The 17,980-nt window shown below is 51.9% G+C and overlaps 1 protein-coding gene across 1 annotated transcript; it reads right to left on the reverse strand.

Annotated features, from left to right (window-relative positions):
• Positions 1-3,276: 3,276 nt before the first annotated feature.
• SETD6 (SET domain containing 6, protein lysine methyltransferase) lies at positions 3,277-7,774 on the reverse strand. Its single transcript, XM_075837080.1, has 9 exons — positions 7,675-7,774; positions 6,572-6,652; positions 6,327-6,471; positions 5,590-5,731; positions 5,303-5,497; positions 4,657-4,780; positions 4,141-4,321; positions 3,928-4,070; positions 3,277-3,717 (listed from the first exon to the last, which is right to left on the reverse strand). Exons 1-9 carry the CDS (start codon positions 7,699-7,701, stop codon positions 3,403-3,405), a joined length of 1,353 nt encoding a protein of 450 aa, XP_075693195.1. The 5' UTR covers positions 7,702-7,774; the 3' UTR covers positions 3,277-3,402.
• Positions 7,775-17,980: the final 10,206 nt, after the last annotated feature.

Genomic DNA, 17,980 nt, shown 5'->3' on the forward strand with positions numbered 1-17,980 from the left:
TATACAGCAGTGACATCACCGCTCTCCAGATATCAGTTATATTATACAGCAGTGACATCACCGCTCTCCAGATATCAGTTATATTATATAGCAGTGACATCACCGCTCTCCAGATATCAGTTATATTATATAGCAGTGACATCACCGCTCTCCAGATATCAGTTATATTATACAGCAGTGACATCACCGCTCTCCAGATATCAGTTATATTATACAGCAGTGACATCACCGCTCTCCAGATATGTTATATTATACAGCAGTGACATCACTGCTCTCCAGATATCAGTTATATTATACAGCAGTGACATCACCGCTCTCCAGATATCAGTTATATTATACAGCAGTGACATCACCGCTCCCCAGATATATTATATTATACAGCAGTGACATCACCGCTCTCCAGATATCAGTTATATTATACAGCAGTGACATCACCGCTCTCCAGATATAAGATATATTATACAGCAGTGATATCACCGCCCTCCAGATATCAGTTATATTATACAGCAGTGACATCACCGCTCTCCAGATATCAGTTATATTATACAGCAGTGACATAACTGCTCTCCAGATATTATATTATACAGCAGTGACATCACCGCTCTCCAGATATCAGTTATATTATACAGCAGTGACATCACCGCTCTCCAGATACCAGTTATATTATACAGCAGTGACATCACCGCTCTCCAGATACCAGTTATATTATACAGCAGTGACATCACCGCTCTCCTGATATCAGTTATATTATACAGCAGTGACATCACCGCTCTCCTGATATAAGATATATTATACAGCAGTGACATCACCACTCTCCAGATATCAGTTATATTATACAGCAGTGACATCACCGCTCTCCAGATATCAGTTATATTATACAGCAGTGACATCACCGCTCTCCAGATATATTATATTATACAGCAGTGACATCACCGCTCTCCAGATATCAGTTATATTATACAGCAGTGACATCACCACTCTCCAGATATATTATATTATACAGCAGGGACATCACCGCTCTCCAGATATCAGTTATATTATACAGCAGTGACATCACCACTCTCCAGATATCAGTTATATTATACAGCAGTGACATCACCACTCCCCAGATATAAGATATATTATACAGCAGTGACATCACCGCTCTCCAGATATCAGTTATATTATACAGCAGTGACATCACCGCTCTCCAGATATGAGTTATATTATACAGCAGTGACATCACCGCTCTCCAGATATATTATACAGCAGTGACATCACCGCTCTCCAGATATCAGTTATATTATACAGCAGTGACATCTCCGCTCTCCAGATATAAGATATATTATACAGCAGTGACATCACCGCTCTCCAGATATCAGTTATATTATACAGCAGTGACATCACCACTCTCCAGATGTTATATTATACAGCAGTGACATCACCGCTCTCCAGATATATTATACAGCAGTGACATCACCGCTCTCCAGATATCAGTTATATTATACAGCAGTGACATCACCGCTCTCCAGATATCAGTTATATTATACAGCAGTGACATCACCGCTCTCCAGATATCAGTTATATTATACAGCAATGACATCACCGCTCTCCAGATATCAGTTATATTATACAGCAGTGACATCACCGCCCTCCAGATATATTATATTATACAGCAGTGACATCACCACTCTACAGATGTTATATTATACAGCAGTGACATCACCGCTTTCCAGATATATTATACAGCAGTGACATCACCGCTCTACAGATATCAGTTACATTATACAGCAGTGACATCACCGCTCTCCAGATATCAGTTATATTATACAGCAGTGACATCACCGCTCTCCAGATATCAGTTATATTATACAGCAGTGACATCACCACTCTCCAGATATCAGTTATATTATACAGCAGTGACATCACCGCTCTCCAGATATATTATACAGCAGTGACATCACCGCTCTCCAGATATCAGTTATATTATATAGCAGTGACATCACCGCTCTCCAGATATCAGTTATATTATACAGCAGTGACATCACCGCTCTCCAGATATCAGTTATATTATACAGCAGTGACATCACCGCTCTCCAGATATAAGATATATTATACAGCAGTGACATCACCGCTCTCCAGATATAAGATATATTATACAGCAGTGACATCACCGCTCTCCAGATATCAGTTATATTATACAGCAGTGACATCACCGCTCTCCAGATATCAGTTATATTATACAGCAGTGACATCACCGCTCTCCAGATATAAGATATATTATACAGCAGCGACATCACCGCTCTCCAGATATCAGTTATATTATACAGCAGTGACATCACCGCCCTCCAGATATATTATATTATACAGCAGTGACATCACCACTCTCCAGATGTTATATTATACAGCAGTGACATCACCGCTTTCCAGATATATTATACAGCAGTGACATCACCGCTCTCCAGATATCAGTTACATTATACAGCAGTGACATCACCGCTCTCCAGATATCAGTTATATTATACAGCAGTGACATCACCGCTCTCCAGATATCAGTTATATTATACAGCAGTGACATCACCGCTCTCCAGATATCAGTTATATTATACAGCAGTGACATCACCACTCTCCAGATATCAGTTATATTATACAGCAGTGACATCACCGCTCTCCAGATATATTATACAGCAGTGACATCACCGCTCTCCAGATATCAGTTATATTATATAGCAGTGACATCACCGCTCTCCAGATATCAGTTATATTATACAGCAGTGACATCACCGCTCTCCAGATATCAGTTATATTATACAGCAGTGACATCACCGCTCTCCAGATATCAGTAATATTATACAGCAGTGACATCACCGCCCTCCAGATATCAGTTATATTATACAGCAGTGACATCACCACTCTCCAGATATAAGATATATTATACAGCAGTGACATCACCGCTCTCCAGATATAAGATATATTATACAGCAGTGACATCACCGCTCTCCAGATATCAGTTATATTACACAGCAGTGACATCACCGCCCTCCAGATATATTATACAGCAGTGACATCACCGCCCTCCAGATATCAGTTATATTATACAGCAGTGACATCACCGCTCTCCAGATATCAGTTATATTATACAGCAGTGACATCACCGCTCTCCAGATATCAGTTATATTATACAGCAGTGACATCACCGCTCTCCAGATATCAGTTATATTATACAGCAGTGACATCACCGCTCTCCAGATATAAGATATATTATACAGATGTTTCTCTCCTATAATGAGGCGTGTGTTTCATTTTAAGGGCCTTTAATAACTCCTATGGTACAGAGTAGTCGCCTCCTCTCAGTCTTTGTGCTCCTACAGATGCAACTGTTGCCCCCTCACAGGAAGATGAAGGGGCAGTCGTTACAGTGTGTCAGCCGCTGTTGGTCAGCTCCAGCAGTTGGTGTAATATCCGCTTCTGTCCGTAGCGCACATGGAGGGAATACTGCTCCCTGCGGCTGAGCTTCGTGTACAGCGCCGGATCATCTAGAACAGTCTGGTCGCCGCGCAGGTCACTGGCGTACGCCTTCAGGGCGAGTTCTGCGGTGATGTGGAGGAGTCTGCGCCAGGCGGGGGGAAAGCGTGAGATCTCCTGAGTGCTCATGGTCTCCTCCTCTTCCTCATCATCCTCCTCCCAGCCTTCGTTCTCCTTGTAGTCTGCAAACTCCTCTGGAGACATGCACAGCAGCTGCAAGAAACACGGAACCGGGATTAGGGGGTGCAATAATGAGGAGACCCCCCAGATCCTGGGAAAGCCACATAACTGGTCCAATTTGCCTTTCAGGATTCCAAGCCAGCTGAGTGACAAGTCCCGTCAGGGCTGCCGCAGTGGCCAAGTTACTTCTCATTCGGTAACAGCCGGTGTATTATGTGCGGGGGAGGGGTAATAGTCACGCACCTTCAGGCAGGTTCTCAGCTCCTCGTCTGTCAGGACTTCTTCACAGCCAAATACAAAGGCCCCTTCCTCCCCGACCATGTCCATGTGACAGAGGAAGTCCCAGCGCTCCCGCACCTGCGCCCGCTCCTCTTCTGACTCCGCCCCTAGAAGTAGAGAGAAGATAAGACCACTCCAGCAGCAGCGGGGCAGTGAGACGGGGTCCGCGGCCCATACCCAGCAGCGCGGCCTCCTGCAGAGTCGTCATCGGGATGTCGGCGGTCTCGTTGCTGTTGTTGGGGTGCGGCTCTGAGAATCCGTACATGTGCAGGAGCTGCCAGTTTCCCATCTGTCCGTAAGTGTTGAAGAGCTCGTGTCCCGCCGTCACCGGCCGCGTGGTCACCATCCGCAAACATTCCTGCCACAAGAGACGACATGCGGGTGGTAAAACGGAAACCTCTGGGGCAAAAATTTTATTGAATGTATTTTGTCCTAAAAATTATTTTTGTAATTGGTTTTTCTAAAAAGTTTGGGACCTTCTGCGCGTTTTCTATACAACGAAATCTGACGATCCGGCTCAATCTCCAGCGGATCCGTCAGACTCCCGGCCGCCGCTGACGCGCAGGAATAATTCATAAAAACCTATCACAAAAATAACTTGTAGCACAAAATCCGCAATCAGATAAAACAACATTTTGCCCAAAGGCGTCCATAACGGCGCTACGAGTGAAGTGACGCCCGCAAGCGACTCACCGGCGTGAACTCCAAGTGTGTGTTGTGCTGTGCGACGTGGTTCAGTAAATCGGCCACTGGAACCATCATTGGGGGGGGGACGTCCTTCCCAAAATCATCTTCATCCTCCAGCGGCTCCTGGAAGCTGCGGGGCGAGATCCTCATCAACTAAAGGGCCATTTACACCGACCAATGACTGAGCGGCTCTTCTTGATCATTGGTCTGTGTAAAGAGGCAGCGATCAGATGACGATCATTGATTGGCTGAATTCATCTTTGATGCTGCTTTGAAAACCATTGTCGTCAGCGGCATCTCCTGTGTAAAGAGGGAACGCGCTGCCGGCACTACGTGAACTGCGCGGGCCGAGCCGTCATATTAAGGCCTCAGTCTCCATGCCGTCTGGTCACTGCCGCTAAACGAGTGCCGTTCCACCTGTAATTACTGGCAGTCGGCGCTTGTTATGGGCACAGATCTGCCTGGTGAGAGGATTGTCATGGGCTTCCATCTGAGGCCGGGGAGTCCCCCGGGGAACCCCCTCTCCTGTGTTCCTCCTTCAGGTTTTTTTTTTTATCACATATTTCATCATAAAACAGGTGATTGGTGAAGCTGCGCCCCCACATCTACGCCCGGCTGTTCCCCCATAACTCTGCCTGGCGGCTCCCCTGACCTGTACGCCATGACGAACGCCGCCAGCCTCTTGTACAGGTCCAGCGAGAGCTTCTGAGCACAGAACGTTGTGGGATGCCTCCGGATGAAGGGTAGGACGATGGCGCTGTATTCCTGCTCCATGTTCTCCAGGTCTTTCTTTGCCGCTTCGCTCACACCGGTGCCTTTCAGCAGCCGCAGCCGCTCCTCCTCCGACCTGCGGGGAGACCACAATAATGTCCCTTCATTACCCCGGGACACTGACGATCCTCCACCTCCCAGATCCACTACATAGCCAAATCTCCTCACCAGAACATGGGCAGATCAGGGGGAGTCAGCTGGGGCCACAGTCCAAAGTAGGGGGCCCACGGAGAGCGCTCGTCTGTGGCTTCATACATGAGGGAGATGAGAAGGGGAACCCAACCAGAGCTGCTGTCCAGGATGTCCTGTTCTGTGGTAGAGGGAGAAGATAATCGTGTACGAGGGTGACACCCCACCCGCCACCATCCTACCCACCACCACCATCCCACCCGCCACCATCATCCCACCCGCCACCATCCCACCCACCACCATCCTACCCACCACCACCATCCCACCCGCCACCATCATCCCACCCGCCACCATCATCCCACCCGCCACCATCATCTCACCCGCCACCATCCTACCCACCACCACCATCCCACCCGCCACCATCATCCCACCCGCCACCATCATCCCACCCGCCACCATCATCCCACCCGCCACCATCATCCCACCCGCCACCATCATCTCACCCGCCACCATCCCACCCACCACCATCCTACCCACCCGCCACCATCCCACCCGCCACCATCCTACCCACCACCATCCTACCCGCCTGCCCCTATAGCGTTATACGCCCGCCTGCCGCTATAGCGTTATACGCCCGCCTGCCCCTCCGCCGTTATACACCCGCCTGCCCCTATAGCGTTATAGACCCGCCTGCCCCCGTACCGTTATACACCCGCCTGCCCTCCGTGGACGTTGTGGCTATGGGGTGGGTGCACCGATAATACCGTGGCCAGTACCTTTCTCCAGGAGATCCCTGATCCGGCTGGTGTGTTGGGACAGGAGGGCAGAGCGGGGAACAGAGAAGATGATTTCTCCGGCAGGAAGATCCTTCCGTGTCATCATCCCGTACCGCGAGACCGTGCCCTGCGCGCTGACGAAAACCTAGAGAGCAAAGGGAGACGTAATGCGGGGAGGGGCCCGCGCCACACCCAACAGGTCCACCCCCACCCCACCCCACCCCTCTCCATGTTCTGCTACGCACCTTTGGGTTTAGTTGGATGGCGACTTTTTGGCACCATTCGAAGAAATTCGGGAGTAAAGCGTCCTCCATGTTCTCCACCACCTGCACGGGAAGAAACCCCCGTAAGAGAAAGACCACCAGGATACAAGACAAATGATCGAGACACGAGGCCGACTCCTAATATAATGGACGAGGCGCTGTGATACCGATATAATGGACGAGGCGCCGTAATACCAATATAATGTACGAGGCGCCGTAATACCAATATAATGGACGAGGCGCCGTAATACCAATATAATGGACGAGGCGCCGTAATACCGATATAATGGACGAGGCGCCGTAATGCCGATATAATGTACGAGGCGCCGTGATACCGATATAATGTACGAGGCGCCGTAATACCAATATAATGTACGAGGCGCCGTGATACCGATATAATGTACGAGGCGCCGTAATACCAATATAATGGACGAGGCGCCGTGACACCGATATAATGTACGAGGCGCCGTAATACCAATATAATGTACGAGGCGCCGTAATACTAATATAATGGACGAGGCGCCGTAATACCAATATAATGGACGAGGCGCCGTAATACCAATATAATGGACGAGGCGCCGTAATACCAATATAATGTACGAGGCGCCGTAATACCGATATAATGTACGAGGCGCCGTAATACCGATATAATGGACGAGGCGCCGTGATACCGATATAATGGACGAGGCGCCGTGATACCGATATAATGGACGAGGCGCCGTGATACCGATATAATGTACGAGGCGCCGTAATACCAATATAATGTACGAGGCGCCGTAATACCGATATAATGTACGAGGCGCCGTAATACCAATATAATGTACGAGGCGCCGTAATACTAATATAATGTACGAAGCGCCGTAATAATATAATGTACGCTGTGATGTAATAAGGATATAATGTATGATGTGATGCGATATAATATAATGGACGAGGCGCCGTAATAATATAATGTATGCTGTGATATAATGGACGAGGCACCGTAATGCCGATATAATGTACGAGGCGCCGTAATAATATAATGTATGCTGTGATATAATGGACGCTGTGATGTAATAAGGATATAATGTTGATGTCGGCGGCACCTTTCGTCTCTTCAGCTCCGGACTCATGTTTATCTCTCAGCACGTGCCTCCGGATCACTTCCGGGTTAGAGGAAACCACCAACTTCCGCCGCGAGCTGTGGCCGAGTGGTCACGTGGGGAAGCTGAATCCATCCTCAAGAGACGATTGGTCGTTTTCTTTGTGGCGCGAAGTTTTGTCATGTGGTCACGTGATGTCCCCGCGGTGTAGAGCGGCCACTACCCCCGACCCGTCACCCGAGATACCCGACCCGTCACTACCCCCGACCCGTCACCCGAGATACCCGACCCGTCACTACCCCCGACACCGACCCGTCACTACCGCCAACTCGTCACCCGAGATACCCGACCCGTCATCTACAGTGGTCTGTGTGACATCATCTACAGGGGGTCTGTGTGACATCATCTACAGGGGGCTGTGTGACATTATATACAGGGGGGCTGTGTGACATCATCTACAGGGGGGCTGTGTGACATTATCTACAGGGGGCTGTGTGACATCATCTACAGGGGGCTGTGTGACATCATCTACAGGGGGCTGTGTGACATTATCTACAGGGGGTCTGTGTGACATCATCTACAGGGAGCTGTGTGACATCATCTACAGGGAGCTGTGTGACATCATCTACAGGGGGCTGTGTGACATTATCTACAGGGGGTCTGTGTGACATCATCTACAGGGAGCTGTGTGACATCATCTACAGGGGGTCTGTGTGACATCATCTACAGGGGGGCTGTGTGACATTATCTACAGGGGGTCTGTGTGACATCATCTACAGGGAGCTGTGTGACATCATCTACAGGGGGGCTGTGTGACATTATATACAGGGGGCTGTGTGACATCATCTACAGGGGGGCTGTGTGACATCATCTACAGGGGAGCTGTGTGACATCTACAGGGGGCTGTGTGGCATAATCTACAGGGGGCTATGTGACATCATCTACAGGGGGCTATGTGACATCATCTACAGGGGGCTATGTGACATCATCTACAGGGGAGCTGTGTGACATCATCTACAGGGGGCTGTGTGGCATAATCTACAGGGGGCTATGTGACAATCTACAGGGGGCTGTGTGACATTATATACAGGGGGGCTGTGTGGCATCATCTACAGGGGGCTGTGTGGCATCATCTATAGGGGGGCTGTGTGACATCATCTACAGGGGTCTGTGTGACATCATCTACAGGGGGTCTGTGTGACATCATCTACAGGGGGGCTGTGGCATCATCTACAGGGGGGCTGTGTGGCATCATCTACAGGGGGGCTGTGTGACATCATCTACAGGGGGTCTGTGTGACATCATCTACAGGGGGTCTGTGTGACATCATCTACAGGGGGGCTGTGTGCCATCATCTACAGGGGGGCTGTGTGACATCATCTACAGGGGGGCTGTGTGACATCATCTACAGGGGTCTGTGTGACATCATCTACAGGGGGCTGTGTGACATCATCTACAGGGGGCTGTGTGACATCATCTACAGGGGGCTGTGTGACATCATCTACAAGTGGTCTGTGTGACATCATCTACAGGGGACATGTGTGACATCATCTACAGGGGGGCTGTGTGACATCATCTACAGGGGGCTGTGTGACATCATCTACAGGGGGCTGTGTGACATCATCTACAGGGGGCTGTGTGACATCTACAGGGTGGCTGTGTGACATCATCTACAGGGGGCTGTGTGACATCATCTACAAGTGGTCTGTGTGACATCATCTACAGGGGGGCTGTGTGGCTCTATCTACAGGGGGGCTGTGTGGCATCATCTACAGGGGGCTGTGTGACATCATCTACAGGGGGGCTGTGTGGCTCTATCTACAGGGGGGGGCTTTGTGGCATCATCTACAGGGGGCTGTGTGGCATCATCTACAGGGGGCTGTGTGCCATCATCTACAGGGGGTCTGTGTGACATCATCTACAGGGGGCTGTGTGACATCATCTACAGGGGGGCTGTGTGGCATCATCTACAGGGGTCTGTGTGACATCATCTACAGGGGTCTGTGTGACATCATCTACAGGGGTCTGTGACATCATCTACAGGGGTCTGTGACATCATCTACAGGGGTCTGTGACATCATCTACAGGGGTCTGTGTCTGTGTGACATCATCTACAGGGGTCTGTGTGACATCATCTACAGGGGGCTGTGTGACATCATCTACAGGGGGTCTGTGTGACATCATCTACAGGGGGTCTGTGTGACATCATCTACAGGGGGCTGTGTGACATTATATACAGGGGGCTGTGTGACATCATCTACAGGGGGCTGTGTGCCATCTACAGGGGGCTGTGTGGCATCATCTACAGGGGTCTGTGTGACATCATCTACAGGGGGTCTGTGTGACATCATCTACAGGGGGGCTGTGGCATCATCTACAGGGGGGCTGTGTGGCATCATCTACAGGGGGGCTGTGTGGCATCATCTACAGGGGGGCTGTGTGACATCATCTACAGGGGGTCTGTGTGACATCATCTACAGGGGGTCTGTGTGACATCATCTACAGGGGGGCTGTGTGCCATCATCTACAGGGGGGCTGTGTGACATCATCTACAGGGGGGCTGTGTGACATCATCTACAGGGGGGCTGTGTGACATCATCTACAGGGGGCTGTGTGACATCATCTACAGGGGGCTGTGTGACATCATCTACAGGGGGCTGTGTGACATCATCTACAAGTGGTCTGTGTGACATCATCTACAGGGGACATGTGTGACATCATCTACAGGGGGGCTGTGTGACATCATCTACAGGGGGGCTGTGTGACATCATCTACAGGGGGCTGTGTGACATCATCTACAGGGGGCTGTGTGACATCATCTACAGGGGGCTGTGTGACATCATCTACAGGGGGCTGTGTGACATCATCTACAGGGTGGCTGTGTGACATCATCTACAGGGTGGCTGTGTGACATCATCTACAGGGGGCTGTGTGACATCATCTACAAGTGGTCTGTGTGACATCATCTACAGGGGGGCTGTGTGGCTCTATCTACAGGGGGGCTGTGTGGCATCATCTACAGGGGGCTGTGTGACATCATCTACAGGGGGGCTGTGTGGCTCTATCTACAGGGGGGGGCTTTGTGGCATCATCTACAGGGGGCTGTGTGGCATCATCTACAGGGGGCTGTGTGCCATCATCTACAGGGGGCTATGTGACATCATCTACAGGGGGCTGTGTGACATCATCTACAGGGGGGCTGTGTGGCATCATCTACAGGGGTCTGTGTGACATCATCTACAGGGGTCTGTGACATCATCTACAGGGGTCTGTGACATCATCTACAGGGGTCTGTGACATCATCTACAGGGGTCTGTGTCTGTGTGACATCATCTACAGGGGTCTGTGTGACATCATCTACAGGGGTCTGTGTGACATCATCTACAGGGGGCTGTGTGACATCATCTACAGGGGGTCTGTGTGACATCATCTACAGGGGGTCTGTGTGACATCATCTACAGGGGGCTGTGTGACATTATATACAGGGGGCTGTGTGACATCATCTACAGGGGGCTGTGTGCCATCTACAGGGGGCTGTGTGGCATCATCTACAGGGGGGCTGTGTGCCATCATCTACAGGGGGCTGTGTGCCATCATCTACAGGGGGGCTGTGTGACATCATCTACAGGGGGCTGTGTGACATCATCTACAGGGGGCTGTGTGCCATCATCTACAGGGGGCTGTGTGACATCATATACAAGTGGTCTGTGTGACATCATCTACAGGGGGCTGTGTGGCATCATCTACAGGGGGGCTGTGTGGCATCATCTACAGGGGGGCTGTGTGACATCATCTATAGGGGGCTGTGTGACATCATCTACAGGGGAGCTGTGTGCCATCATCTACAGGGGGGGCTGTGTGGCATCATCTACAGGGGGGCTGTATGGCATCACCTACAGCGGTCTGTGTGCCATCATCTACAGGGGGCTGTGTGGCATCATCTACAGGGGGCTGTGTGACATCATCTACAGGGGGCTGTGTGACATCATCTACAGGGGGCTGTGTGGCTCTATCTACAGGGGGGCTGTGTAGCATTATCTACAGGGGGCTGTGTGGCATTACCTACAGGGGGGCTGTGTGGCATTACCTACAGGGGGGCTGTGTGGCTCTATCTACAGGGGGGCTGTGTGGCTCTATCTACAGGGGGGCTGTGTGGCTCTATCTACAGGGGGGCTGTGTGGCATTACCTACAGGGGGGCTGTGTGGCATTACCTACAGGGGGGCTGTGTGGCATTACCTACAGGGGGGCTGTGTGGCTCTATCTACAGGGGGGCTGTGTGACTCTATCTACAGGGGGGCTGTGTGGCTCTATCTACAGGGGGGCTGTGTGGCATCATCTACAGGGGGGGCTTTGTGGCATCATCTACAGGGGGGCTGTGTGGCATCATCTACAGGGGGGCTGTGTGGCATCATCTACAGGGGGGCTGTGTGGCATCATCTACAGGGGGCTGTGTGCCATCATCTACAGGGGGGCTGTGTGACATCATCTACAGGGGGCTGTGTGACATCATCTACAAGTGGTCTGTGTGACATCATCTACAGGGGGGCTGTGTGACATCATCTACAGGGGGCTGTGTGGCATCTACAGGGGAGCTGTGTGCCATCATCTACAGGGGGCTGTGTGACATCATCTACAGGGGGCTGTGTGACATCATCTACAAGTGGTCTGTGTGACATCATCTACAGGGGGACATGTGTGACATCATCTACAGGGGGGCTGTGTGACATCATCTACAGGGGGGCTGTGTGACATCATCTACAGGGGGCTGTGTGACATCATCTACAGGGGGCTGTGTGACATCATCTACAGGGGGCTGTGTGACATCATCTACAGGGGGCTGTGTGACATCATCTACAGGGTGGCTGTGTGACATCATCTACAGGGGGCTGTGTGACATCATCTACAGGGTGGCTGTGTGACATCATCTACAGGGGGGCTGTGTGGCTCTATCTACAGGGGGGCTGTGTGGCATAATCTACAGGGGGCTGTGTGACATCATCTACAGGGGGGCTGTGTGGCTCTATCTACAGGGGTGGCTTTGTGGCATCATCTACAGGGGGCTGTGTGGCATCATCTACAGGGGGCTGTGTGCCATCATCTACAGGGGGTCTGTGTGACATCATCTACAGGGGGCTGTGTGACATCATCTACAGGGGGGCTGTGTGGCATCATCTACAGGGGTCTGTGTGACATCATCTACAGGGGTCTGTGACATCATCTACAGGGGTCTGTGACATCATCTACAGGGGTCTGTGACATCATCTACAGGGGTCTGTGTCTGTGTGACATCATCTACAGGGGTCTGTGTGACATCATCTACAGGGGTCTGTGTGACATCATCTACAGGGGGCTGTGTGACATCATCTACAGGGGGTCTGTGTGACATCATCTACAGGGGGTCTGTGTGACATCATCTACAGGGGGCTGTGTGACATTATATACAGGGGGCTGTGTGACATCATCTACAGGGGGCTGTGTGCCATCTACAGGGGGCTGTGTGCCATCTACAGGGGGCTGTGTGGCATCATCTACAGGGGGGCTGTGTGCCATCATCTACAGGGGGCTGTGTGCCATCATCTACAGGGGGGCTGTGTGACATCATCTACAGGGGGCTGTGTGACATCATCTACAGGGGGCTGTGTGCCATCATCTACAGGGGGGCTGTGTGACATCATCTACAGGGGGCTGTGTGACATCATCTACAAGTGGTCTGTGTGACATCATCTACAGGGGGGCTGTGTGCCATCATCTACAGGGGGTCTGTGTGACATCATCTACAGGGGGCTGTGTGACATCATCTACAGGGGGCTGTGTGACATCATCTACAGGGGGCTGTGTGGCTCTATCTACAGGGGGGCTGTGTAGCATTATCTACAGGGGGGCTTTGTGACATCTACAGGGGGCTGTGTGGCATTACCTACAGGGGGGCTGTGTGGCTCTATCTACAGGGGGGCTGTGTGGCTCTATCTACAGGGGGGCTGTGTGGCTCTATCTACAGGGGGGCTGTGTGGCATTACCTACAGGGGGGCTGTGTGGCATTACCTACAGGGGGGCTGTGTGGCATTACCTACAGGGGGGCTGTGTGGCTCTATCTACAGGGGGGCTGTGTGACTCTATCTACAGGGGGTCTGTGTGACATCATCTACAGGGGGCTGTGTGACATCATCTACAGGGGGGCTGTGTGGCATCATCTACAGGGGTCTGTGTGACATCATCTACAGGGGTCTGTGTGACATCATCTACAGGGGTCTGTGTGGCATCATCTACAGGGGGGCTGTGTGACATCATCTACAGGGGGGCTGTGTGGCATCATCTACAGGGGGGCTGTGTGCCATCATCTACAGGGGGCTGTGTGACATCATCTACAGGGGGCTGTGTGACATCATCTACAGGGGGCTGTGTGACATCATCTACAGGGGGCTGTGTGACATCATCTACAGGGGAGCTGTGTGACATCATCTACAGGGGCTGTGTGACATCTACAGGGGGCTGTGTGACATCATCTACAGGGTGGCTGTGTGACATCATCTACAAGTGGTCTGTGTGACATCATCTACAGGGGGGCTGTGTGGCTCTATCTACAGGGGAGCTGTGTGACATCTACAGGGGGCTGTGTGACATCATCTACAGGGGGGCTGTGTGGCATCATCTACAGGGGTATGTGTGACATCATCTACAGGGGGGCTGTGTGACATCATCTACAAGTGGTCTGTGTGACATCATCTACAGGGGGGCTGTGTGGCTCTATCTACAGGGGACCTGTGTGACATCATCTACAGGGGGCTGTGTGACATCTACAGGGGGCTGTGTGACATCATCTACAGGGGGGCTGTGTGGCATCATCTACAGGGGTATGTGTGACATCATCTACAGGGGGGCTGTGTGACATCATCTACAGGGGGGCTGTGTGACATCATCTACAGGGGGTCTGTGTGACATCATCTACAGGGGGCTGTGTGACATCATCTACAGGGGGCTGTGTGGCATCATCTACAGGGGTCTGTGTGACATCATCTACAGGGGTCTGTGACATCATCTACAGGGGTCTGTGACATCATCTACAGGGGTCTGTGACATTATCTACAGGGGTCTGTGACATCTACAGGGGTCTGTGTGACATTATCTACAGGGGGGCTGTGTGGCATCATCTACAGGGGAGCTGTGTGCCATCATCTACAGGGGAGCTGTGTGGCATCATCTACAGGGGGGCTGTGTGGCATCATCTACAGGGGGCTGTATGGCATCACCTACAGGGGTCTGTGTGACATCATCTACAGGGGGGCTGTGTGGCATCATCTACAGGGGGGCTGTGTGGCATAATCTACAGGGGGGTTGTGTGACATAATCTACAGGGGGGCTGTGTGACATAATCTACAGGGGGCTGTGTGACATCATCTACAGGGGGCTGTGTGACATCATCTACAGGGGGGCTGTGTGGCATCATCTACAGGGGTCTGTGTGACATCATCTACAGGGGGGCTGTGTGGCATCATCTACAGGGGGGCTGTGTGGCATCATCTACAGGGGGGCTGTGTGGCATCATCTACAGGGGGCTGTGTGGCATTATTCTACAGGGGTCTGTGTGACATCATCTACAGGGGGCTGTGTGGCATCATCTACAGGGGGGCTGTGTGGCATCATCTACAGGGGGGCTGTGTGACATCATCTATAGGGGGCTGTGTGACATCATCTACAGGGGGGCTGTGTGGCATCATCTACAGGGGGGCTGTATGGCATCACCTACAGGGGTCTGTGTGACATCATCTACAGGGGGCTGTGTGGCATCATCTACAGGGGGGTTGTGTGACATAATCTACAGGGGGGCTGTGTGACATAATCTACAGGGGGCTGTGTGACATCATCTACAGGGGGCTGTGTGACATCATCTACAGGGGGGCTGTGTGGCATCATCTACAGGGGTCTGTGTGACATCATCTACAGGGGGCTGTGTGGCATCATCTACAGGGGGGCTGTGTGGCATCATCTACAGGGGGGCTGTGTGGCATCATCTACAGGGGTCTGTGTGACATCATCTACAGGGGTCTGTGTGGCATCATCTACAGGGGGGCTGTGTGGCATCATCTACAGGGGGGCTGTGTGACATCATCTACAGGGGGCTGTGTGACATCATCTACAGGGGGCTGTGTGACATCACCTACAGGGGGTCTGTGTGACATCACCTACAGGGGGGCTGTGTGGCATCATCTACAGGGGGCTGTGTGGCATCATCTACAGGGGGGCTGTGTAGCATCATCTACAGGGGTCTGTGTGACATCATCTACAGGGGGTCTGTGTGGCATCATCTACAGGGGGCTGTGTGACATCATCTACAGGGGGGCTGTGTGGCATCATCTACAGGGGTCTGTGTGACATCATCTACAGGGGTCTGTGACATCATCTACAGGGGTCTGTGACATCATCTACAGGGGTCTGTGACATCATCTACAGGGGGCTGTGTGACATCATCTACAGGGGGGCTGTGTGACATCATCTACAGGGGGCTGTGTGACATCATCTACAGGGGGCTGTGTGACATCATCTACAGGGGGCTGTGTGTCATCTACAGGGGGCTGTGTGACATCATCTACAGGGTGGCTGTGTGACATCATCTACAAGTGGTCTGTGTGACATCATCTACAGGGGGGCTGTGTGGCTCTTTCTACAGGGGGCTGTGTGACATTATCTACAGGGGGGCTGTGTGGCATCATCTACAGGGGGTCTGTGTGACGTCATCTACAGGGGGGCTGTGTGACATCATCTACAGGGGGTCTGTGTGACATCACCTACAGGGGGCTGTGTGACATCATCTACAGGGGGGCTGTGTGGCATCATCTACAGGGGTATGTGTGACATCATCTACAGGGGGGCTGTGTGACATCATCTACAGGGGGTCTGTGTGACATCATCTACAGGGGGCTGTGTGACATCATCTACAGGGGGGCTGTGTGGCATCATCTACAGGGGTCTGTGTGACATCATCTACAGGGGTCTGTGACATCATCTACAGGGGTCTGTGTGACATCATCTACAGGGGAGCTGTGTGCCATCATCTACAGGGGAGCTTTGTGCCATCATCTACAGGGGGGCTGTGTGGCATCATCTACAGGGGGCTGTATGGCATCACCTACAGGGGTCTGTGTGACATCATCTACAGGGGGCTGTGTGGCATCATCTACAGGGGGGTTGTGTGACATAATCTACAGGGGGGCTGTGTGACATCATCTACAGGGGGCTGTGTGACATCATCTACAGGGGGGCTGTGTGGCATCATCTACAGGGGTCTGTGTGACATCATCTACAGGGGGCTGTGTGGCATCATCTACAGGGGGGCTGTGTGGCATCATCTACAGGGGGGCTGTGTGGCATCATCTACAGGGGGGCTGTGTGGCATCATCTACAGGGGGGCTGTGTGGCATTATTCTACAGGGGTCTGTGTGACATCATCTACAGGGGGCTGTGTGGCATCATCTACAGGGGGGCTGTGTGGCATCATCTACAGGGGAGCTGTGTGCCATCATCTACAGGGGGGGCTGTGTGGCATCATCTACAGGGGGGCTGTATGGCATCACCTACAGGGGTCTGTGTGACATCATCTACAGGGGGCTGTGTGGCATCATCTACAGGGGGGTTGTGTGACATAATCTACAGGGGGGCTGTGTGACATAATCTACAGGGGGCTGTGTGACATCATCTACAGGGGGCTGTGTGGCATCATCTACAGGGGGGCTGTGTAGCATCATCTACAGGGGGCTTTGTGACATCATCTACAGGGGGTCTGTGTGGCATCATCTACAGGGGGCTGTGTGACATTATCTACAGGGGGTCTGTGTGACATCATCTACAGGGGGGCTGTGTGCCATCATCTACAGGGGGCTGTGTGACATCATCTACAGGGGGGCTGTGTGACATCATCTACAGGGTGGCTGTGTGACATCTACAGGGGACTGTGTGACATCATCTACAAGTGGTCTGTGTGACATCATCTACAGGGGGCTGTGTGACATCATCTACAGGGGGGCTGTGTGGCATCATCTACAGGGGTCTGTGTGACATCATCTACAGGGGTCTGTGACATCATCTACAGGGGTCTGTGACATCATCTACAGGGGTCTGTGACATCATCTACAGGGGGCTGTGTGACATTATCTACAGGGGGGCTGTGTGACATTATCTACAGGGGGGCTGTGTGGCATCATCTACAGGGGAGCTGTGTGGCATCATCTACAGGGGGTCTGTGTGACATCATCTACAGGGGGGCTGTGTGACATCATCTACAGGGGGTCTGTGTGACATCATCTACAGGGGGCT

This window comes from Rhinoderma darwinii, chromosome 9, assembly GCF_050947455.1.
Source record: "Rhinoderma darwinii isolate aRhiDar2 chromosome 9, aRhiDar2.hap1, whole genome shotgun sequence".
In the NCBI taxonomy this organism is placed as follows: domain Eukaryota; kingdom Metazoa; phylum Chordata; class Amphibia; order Anura; family Rhinodermatidae; genus Rhinoderma; species Rhinoderma darwinii.

Bases quoted from the DNA above. Each gene is read 5' to 3' on its own strand.
- SETD6 (XM_075837080.1), bottom strand. From the start codon at position 7,701: ATGAGTCCGGAGCTGAAGAGACGAAAG. The intron at 4,781-5,302 runs GTCAGGGGAGCC...CTCGCCCCGCAG, and splicing joins GCGTTCGTCATGGCGTACAG to CTTCCAGGAGCCGCTGGAGG. The intron at 3,718-3,927 runs GTGCGTGACTAT...TGTTTCTTGCAG, and splicing joins AGCTGAGAACCTGCCTGAAG to CTGCTGTGCATGTCTCCAGA.